Source organism: Limulus polyphemus, unplaced genomic scaffold (genome assembly GCF_000517525.1).
Source record: "Limulus polyphemus unplaced genomic scaffold, Limulus_polyphemus-2.1.2 Scaffold11004, whole genome shotgun sequence".
NCBI lineage: Eukaryota > Metazoa > Arthropoda > Merostomata > Xiphosura > Limulidae > Limulus > Limulus polyphemus.
The window spans coordinates 6836-15297 of record NW_013676614.1 but is presented as its reverse complement, the minus strand read 5'-3'; the positions used below and the strand labels follow the sequence as shown (position 1 = coordinate 15297).

The window sequence follows — 8462 nt, the reverse complement described above, 5'->3', positions numbered from 1 at the left end:
AGTACAAGAAAACTATCACTACATGACCAAGGAAGGAAGTAGCTCTCGCTACAAGAAACTATCACTACATGAACAAGGAAGGAAGTAGCTCTCGCTATAAGAAACTATCACTACATGAACAAGGAAGGAAGTAGCTCTCGGTATAAGAAAACTATCACCTACATGAACAAGGAAGGAAGTAGCTCTCTTTCTTGTACCGTGTACCCTCCTCCTTATGTAGAAAGAAACATTTTCATTCTTCTTCAGTCTGCACTAGTCAGTTTTCATTTTTAAGTGTAGCATATGGTCATTTAACATCGATAAAAACTATTTCACTCTCACTGATCTATTGTATGTGCTGCATTTCTATAAGGAATCTTTACTTCAAACAGCTTCTCTTTTCTCACCTTCCAAGATACAAATAGAGTCTGTGAATCAACAGCTGTCACCTTAATATCCACAGGGGCTGAGCTTGGTTCTGTTGAAAGATAAGTTGGATTACATTCACATGCTCCAAACTGTTTACATTGTGAGAGTAAATATTTATTTTGTTTTATTAAAAAACACTTATAAGTCATTTCTCCATAAAAATTCTGCTTCTTCAGTACATGTAACTTTCTGTTAATGCTTGTAAGCCTAACATGATCAAAAGGTTTATTAACTCCCTATTTTTTGCTTGAATCTCTACAAGGCATTCTATAATTTGATGAAAATCAGATACCAACCTTCCTCCATTGTAGTAAACCTTACTGGGTCGGAAGGTTCACTGAATCCTATACTGTTCTCTGCCTGAATTTCTATTGTGTATTCTGTACCAGGATGAAGATCTTGAAGTAATAACATTCTTTCACTAAAGGATAAAGTTTCTTCTTGAAGTCTGCGAGTTTTTTTTTTACCTTTATGTAAACAAAGAAAATTAGTATGTTTAACTGCACTTAAAACATAAATATAACTAGAGAAAGATGGTACAGCAAACTGTGTTACTTTAATGGACTAATGATAAAGTAGCTCACCTCTTGTTGGCCAAAACCGAACAATAAACTGAGTAACTGCTGTCAGAGTGGTAGATATCTGCCATGTCACCCTAGCTGTTCGACTACGGATGTCACTGACTGTAACCTGATATGGACTCTGGGGTGGTTCTGTTCAGAATAGTAAAACTTGTGAAAGAAAGTAGGTTAATATAACATTTTTTATTTCAATTTTATCTTATAAATATTGGTCAAAGCGTTCATGCTTGTTCTCCTGTCATTTCAAAAGCTGCACATGCAGGAAAAGCTTACCATTTCAAAAGCTGCACATGCAGGAAAAGCTTACCATTTCAAAAGCTGCACATGCAGGAAAAGCTTACCATTCTCTTTTGAAATGACAGGAGAACAAGCATGAATAATGTTGATGCCAAATTTATTTCGTAAGCAGGATATTTCACACTTAAATTGTTAGGAATTAATCACCCTATCATTCACATTTCAAAATGTGATGTTAATTTAAAGAATAATAACGTAGATTTAACATATGTTATTGTTGAGCGGCTCTTAGCATGACTGAAATGCTCAACAATTATCTTTCACAGTGGGCAGTATACGTAGCTCAGAGCTTTGGCTCCAAGTGTAACCAAGAGTTCAACACAATTAACCTTTTTAAAAGTCCATGAAATTATTAAAATTGATAGATTAACTTAAACTTTTCCTGTCACTGGGGACGGGTATTTTTGCTTATACTGTATACAGTAAAGTAATAAAATAATGATATATTGAAATGGTGTATTTAAATGTTTTACACTCACAAAAAATATATTATTTATGAGTGATGACACTTCTGTGAATAAATGAATGTTACATTTATTGAAATATTCTGTGTATAGCCGATGTGAATAACTATTTGGGTTACGTAAAGTTCAAGTTAAAACAAAACTGCAATTTCCATACGAAGACTGAAAGAAGATAAATTTGCTGTTATGTACATACGTTATACATCACGAAATAGGCATAACCTAATCACTTCTCTAGTAAATATCACATAATTAAATCTGACTGATTATAAAATGGCTTAGCATCTTACCATTGATAATTATATTAAAACTTAGCTCATCACTCCCAAAATTATTTCTAACTTTGCAGGTATAGAGGGCAGCATCCTGTGGCTGAATATTCCTGAGAACTAGAGTAGACTTAATACCTTCAAATGTGTCTTCGGTGTACGTTTCATGCCTGTCGTTTGGCGGAGAAAAGAAGGTTGAAGAAAGAGAACGAACATTTTGTTTTACACAAAAACAAAATACACGTTCAGTAATATTTATTATGCAAATTTACAATGTTACCGATTTCAAACTGAAATAATTTATACTAAAATATTAAGCAGATAAAGTTTCTCAAAAATATTTTTTTGGCTTCAATAAAATCACAAGTCATACTTTATAACATCAATAAAAATATTTAATAATATCAAGAAAATTGGAATAGAATTCGCTAACCCATATCAATTTTTGACATGCTATCGGTACCTGTTTGACCATAACTCAAGATTATCTTCGTTTTTCTGCCATTTCACAATCATGGGAAGCTCACCATTTGTCGCGCAACTCAATAGCCCAGTTTCTCCACGTTTAAATGTTATCGTCTCTCTGCCTTTTTGAATCGAGGGTGGTGCTGTGCGCACAAATACAAAAAATAAATGTTTGAAAACTTCTTGATCGTTATATAAAAAACATCTTCATATTTTTTAGAAGTTAATCTTCACTTGATTAGGCTATTCAACTACATTAAACCGTTGACATTTTTAGCTGTGCTACAATGAATCCACCGGGTGGCGATCTGAAGATAAATAAACCTAAAATGTTTTTATTGAATAATTTAACCAAGACATTACACTTAAACCAGTACAATGAAAACATCCATGTTGTACTCGACTTTTTATTAAGTATGTTCGTATCCGTTATGCAACAAATAATAAATTTAAATTATAGGTACGTAAAACAGGCTTGAACATTGAGTACAAGTCCCTAATTTCACTGTATTACAAAGACAATATTATTCGAGTGGATACACAACGTTAAAGAATTCCTACCGCGAGGCGCCATCTATTGTTAAATAAAAAATTAACTTTTAAACCAACATGCATTATTCAAACTTTTCAGCATCTGTAGTTTTTAAAGTAAAGGTGATCTTACACCAGAAACCAACAAGTATATACTGTAATTATATTTTGAAACACTGCCTTCTATTCAAGAAATAAACTATGAGAGTCTTGACGACAACAAACTTATCTGTGGGATTTGTTTATAGAATTTCGCGCTAATTGTTCCTTCCTAAATATGAAGTGACAGACTACAGGGAAGGCTGCTACTCAACACCACCCACCGCCAACTCTTGGGCTATTATTCATCAAATGATAATAAGACTGGTTGCCACATTATAACGCCCCCACAGTTGAAAGGGCAAGCATGTTCAGGAAAGAACCAGCAGATTGCAAGACGAGTACCCTAATCACCAGGCTATGCCAGATCTTGACTGCTACTTATTTCAACTGTTTTTACGAAAGCTAAAAGACTAATGAACAAAACTTAAGCTTAATTACCTACATTTATAAAGCAATATTAAAGTACACGGAAAATTTAAATGCACAAAGTCTACGAGGAGCTTACCCTCCACAAATATCGATGTGTCTACATTACCTGGTACAGTTTGTTTTAACAAACTACATCTAAATATCACGTAGGCTATAAGTCCATACTCACTTTTTGTTTGTTTCTGAATTTTGCGCAAAGCTACACGAGGGCTATCTGCGCTAGCCGTCCCTAATTTAGCAGTGTAAGACTAGAGGGAAGGCAGCTAGTCATCACCACCCACCGCCAACTCTTGGGCTACTCTTTTACCAACGAATAGTGGGATTGACCATCACATTATAACGCCCCCACGGCTGAAAGGGCGAGCATGTTTGGTGCGACAGGGATTCGAACCCGCGACTCGAGTGCCTTAACCACCTGGCCATGCCGGGCCTACTCACTTGTTAGGTTCACATCTACCCGTCTATATCACGTTAATACATAATATCATAGCATTACATTGAACGCTTTAGAAACTTCAGAAGGATTGCCCCCTCATCAGCCACTACAACCCTCTGGACCTCTTCGCATTTTTATCTCTCTCTCTCCCCGAGGACGGAATCCTTCTAACTATTTGCACAAAGTTATAAATGGTGTTTAATTTGTGATTACATTGGAAATCATGTTTCAAACCGTTTTTTCATCTAATGTTGTTTTTTTTCATTATACGCTGACTTTTCGCTCACATTACTGTATTTTATTTTTGTTGTTTGCCTCAAACACCATCTCGTTATTACCGTGGACAGACAGACGGACAGCTTTCTCCAACTTTTCTCCCACTCCGTTATCAGCCTGACACAGGTACGTTCCTGAATCTGTCTCCTTAACGTCGTTAATCACCAGGGTTCCGTTGTCCAACACTTTCATCTTGTAGCTCTTGGAGACTGGAGTGAAGGAGCCTGAAGGATCTGAAGAATATTGGTAATTATATTGACGTCCCTCATCGCCAAAAACACACTCATAAAGAAGCATCAATAAGATATTTCGTTATCTATAAATTCTGTATCCGCAAATCATGAAAGATAAAATAAAAGCCAGATCACCCGGTTTAAATCTGTGTAACCTTACCTTCCTTTAACCATGTGAGCTGAGGACGAGGATAACCACCAGCAGAACAGTGTACGGTTGTTTGTGAAGCTCCTAACACTGCTTGGGAGTTTACCGGTTCGTGTGACCAAAAAGGTGGACCTGGTTTAAGAAGGTGTGGAAAAAGGAAAACAAAAGAAGGGTTACATTAAGAATTCCACTGTATATGTCAGAAAAGTGGGAGGATTTATCAGTGATGTTTACAGAGAGAGGATTTATCAGTGATGTTTACAGAGAGAGGATTTATCGGTGATGTTTACAGGAGGATGATTTATCAGTGATGTTTACAGAGAGAGGATTTGTCAGTGATGTTTACAGGAGGATGGTTTATCAGTGATGTTTACAGAGAGAGGATTTGTCAGTGATGTTTACAGGAGGATGGTTTATCAGGAATGGTTACAGGATGATGATTTATCAGTAATGGTTACAGGAGGATGATTTATCAGGAATGGTTACAGGAGGATGGTTTATCAGTAATGGTTACAGGAGGATGATTTATCAGGAATGGTTACAGGAGGATGGTTTATCAGTAATGGTTACAGGAGGATGATTTATCAGGAATGGTTACAGGAGGATGGTTTATCAGTAATGGTTACAGGAGGATGGTTTATCAGTAATGGTTACAGGAGGATGGTTTATCAGCAATGGTTACAGGAGGATGGTTTATCAGCAATGGTTACAGGAGGATGGTTTATCAGCAATGGTTACAGGAGGATGGTTTATCAGCAATGGTTACAGGAGGATGGTTTATCAGAAATGTTTAAAGAGGGGTGGTTTATCAGAAATGTTTAAAGAGAGGTGGTTTATCAGTAGAGACTATATAGCAACTTTATCCCAAATATGGGCATACACTCGCAACAACATTTGGACTTTTATAATATAAAGAAGATCCAAACAAGTGATTTCAAACCTAAATAACTATTAATTACAACTGGTAATACAATGGGTAGTTGTTAACGAAACTGTGAATGACACTGTGGTATCAATAATTAATTTTTTTCATCACACGTATTAGGATTACCTGTTACTTTTATCCTTACCTATAACCACCAGGGATATAATTCTAACCCTTTATCACCAGGGATGTAGTTCTTACCTCTAACCACCAGAGCAGCTGTAAAACTGTCAGAGCCAGCAGAATTCGTGGCAGTGCATGTGTAATTACCCACGTCTTCTGGAGTAATGCTGCTAATCTTTAAATTACTGATGTCATCGTTTACTTGTTCAATGATTAATCTATCACCATGCGACAACTTCTGTCTATCTTTTTTCCAAACTATGGTAACTGGTGGATCTCCTTCCCGAAGAATGCAAACAGCTACGACCTTTGAGCCCATTTCAAGGTCATTAGGAAACTCAAAAGGTTGAAGTTGTGGAGGATCTAAAACATGGTAAAGTATGTAAAAGTCACTTGATTGAATGTATACACAAGTTGAAATGTAGTTGTACTTTGAACGTCGTACGTGGTCGTGTCTGACAGTTAGAGGTGCAAGTTGTACTTAAATAAATGTAATATTCCCACCAAAAGTTATTTCAACAATTTTATACATATTCGAAAATGTAATTCCTCCATCCTTACCAGCAAAAAAAAAAAAAAAGAAAGATTTTCTAAGCATAAAAAAAGAAAAGTAAAAACAAACAAGTATTCAAACTATAATGTAGTGGAACGTGTTCGTAACGTCTAAACATTAACAAATGGAAACTTTCAGCCTTATATTTCTTCCTTGTAAATCAGGGAACATTAGAAATTTGAATGACATTTTTTCGACAAACACGACATACAGATTATTCTGTCTAATTATGGTCAGTATTTGATGGGAAATACTAAATTATTTAGTAAAATCACATATAAAAATTTAAAGAATAATGACTCACCAATACTAACCGTGGATGGAAGAACGCAAACGACAACCGCAATTATTATACACGTTCCTTTCATATTTAGGTAGCAACCGATCTTTGTCATGTGTTAGTTGAAACGTCACGCTCACGAAGTATTCCGTGTTGTTATTCTTATATTTTCTTCTATTTTATCATAATTAAACTTCAACTAGTGTCTATGTTAACGTGTAAGTCGAGAAATATTCAAAACATAGGTGTTATTTGAAAGGTATTATGTCAAAGAATTGATTCTACAAGATGTCTGCAAAAACAATACAATACGTGGCGCCATCTAATGTTATCGACGTTATTATATCGAAATATTTCATTAAAAAATATTTCAGAGAAATTACAAATAGTTGTTGCTAAAGTTGGCTTTTGTGTTTGTTAGTACAGAAGTATGTTACATCGTAAACTTTTCTCTTAAATTAATTAAAAATAAAACCCTACCTAAGGATTAATAACACAGCGGTCTAATGCGAACAGAAAGACATTGTCAACTCACTTGCTAATAACAACTATTACTTCCCAGATTTTGGATTATTCATAAAATAAAATATACATTTCTGTGAAAACAGCATTTGCTTTAATACATAGCCATATAATAGACTATCTGTGTTTTGTCTACCCCGGATTTTAGCATTGTAAGTCCGTAAACTTATTGCTGGCCCATCAGTGTATTATAAAGAGTGAAGTGTTTGACAATGATAATAATCCTAGATTTCAAAAATATGAATGTGTAATTTTTAAACAGAGAATTTTTCTCTTTAATTTGCAACTAAACTATGAAAACGTATGAACCACTTAATTTTATATTACATTTTGTGTTTGGAATATTAATCTTTTACACGGACACTATAGTGTATGCATATATAATACTTACAAATAAATTGTGAAATTAATTCAAAATTAGTTTGGGCTTTACCAAGAATAGTTTCCTGCAGCCCCCTCTATTGGCATAGTTGGAAGTCTACGGACATAAATCGCAGGAAACCTGGTTTCGATACCCGTGATGGGCACAGCACAGATAGCCCATTGCGTAGCTTTGTGCTCAACTACAAACAAACATGTTACTCAAAATATTTTCACCATCATGTACTGTTGCTGAGACAAATTCAAAACTGTTATAACTGAATTGTTATAATCTACGTTATATAATTAGCCTTATTATAGCAATGTCTAACCATATTTCATTTTAATTGAAAAAAAAAAAATGTTTTGTTGAAATTTTAAAGAAATATTTGGGAAGCAAGTTATTAAGTTTTTTTTTAGAAATGACAAAACAAGTTGTTGGAATCAGGGTTTACTTTTGTTGAACCTCGAGCAAAGCTACACTATGGTTACGTGTGGTAGTCGTCCCTAATTTACAGGGAAGGCAGCTAGTCAACACCAACTTTTGGACTACTCTTTTACTAAAGAATAGTGGAATTGGCCGTCATATTACAACGTCCCTATTACTGAAAGGGCGAACATGTTCGGTGACGGTGATTCGAACCCACGAAAAACAGATTGCGAATAAAGCACCCTAATCACCAGATCATGCCAGCCCCATGTTTTGATGAACATCGTCGTACAGATACAATTTTAGGTTTACTGTTTGTTTGTTGTTAAGCACAAAGCAAAGGGCAATCTGTGTCCACCACGAGTATTGGCACCCGGTTTCTTTTATTTTTATTGTAATATCCCATAACCTAATGTTTAAGGACAACATGGGACCTATTGTTCCATCGCGGCTGTGCGATCTTCTAAACTAAACTAAATAAATAAATTAAATTAAAAATTTAAAGCCAGCAGCCCTTATCATTCATACAGTTTTCAAGCTTTCTCTTAAACTCACTTAAATTTACTGCCTCCACAACATCCGATTTCTAGGTGATTCTATTAAAATAGTGTAAAATATTGTTACGTCTCC

The 8462-nt window shown here is 35.1% G+C and overlaps 1 protein-coding gene across 1 annotated transcript; it reads right to left on the bottom strand.

Moving 5' to 3' along the window:
- Nucleotides 1-246: 246 nt before the first annotated feature.
- Nucleotides 247-6816, bottom strand: LOC106476605 (Down syndrome cell adhesion molecule-like protein 1 homolog). The gene is made up of 9 exons (XM_013937250.2): nucleotides 6545-6816; nucleotides 5766-6050; nucleotides 4652-4771; nucleotides 4321-4491; nucleotides 2483-2627; nucleotides 2041-2189; nucleotides 993-1121; nucleotides 705-875; nucleotides 247-457 (listed from the first exon to the last, which is right to left on the bottom strand). The coding sequence occupies exons 1-9, from the start codon at nucleotides 6633-6635 to the stop codon at nucleotides 318-320; spliced, it is 1401 nt and encodes a 466-aa protein (XP_013792704.2). The 5' UTR covers nucleotides 6636-6816; the 3' UTR covers nucleotides 247-317.
- Between the last annotated feature and the right edge of the window lie 1646 nt (nucleotides 6817-8462).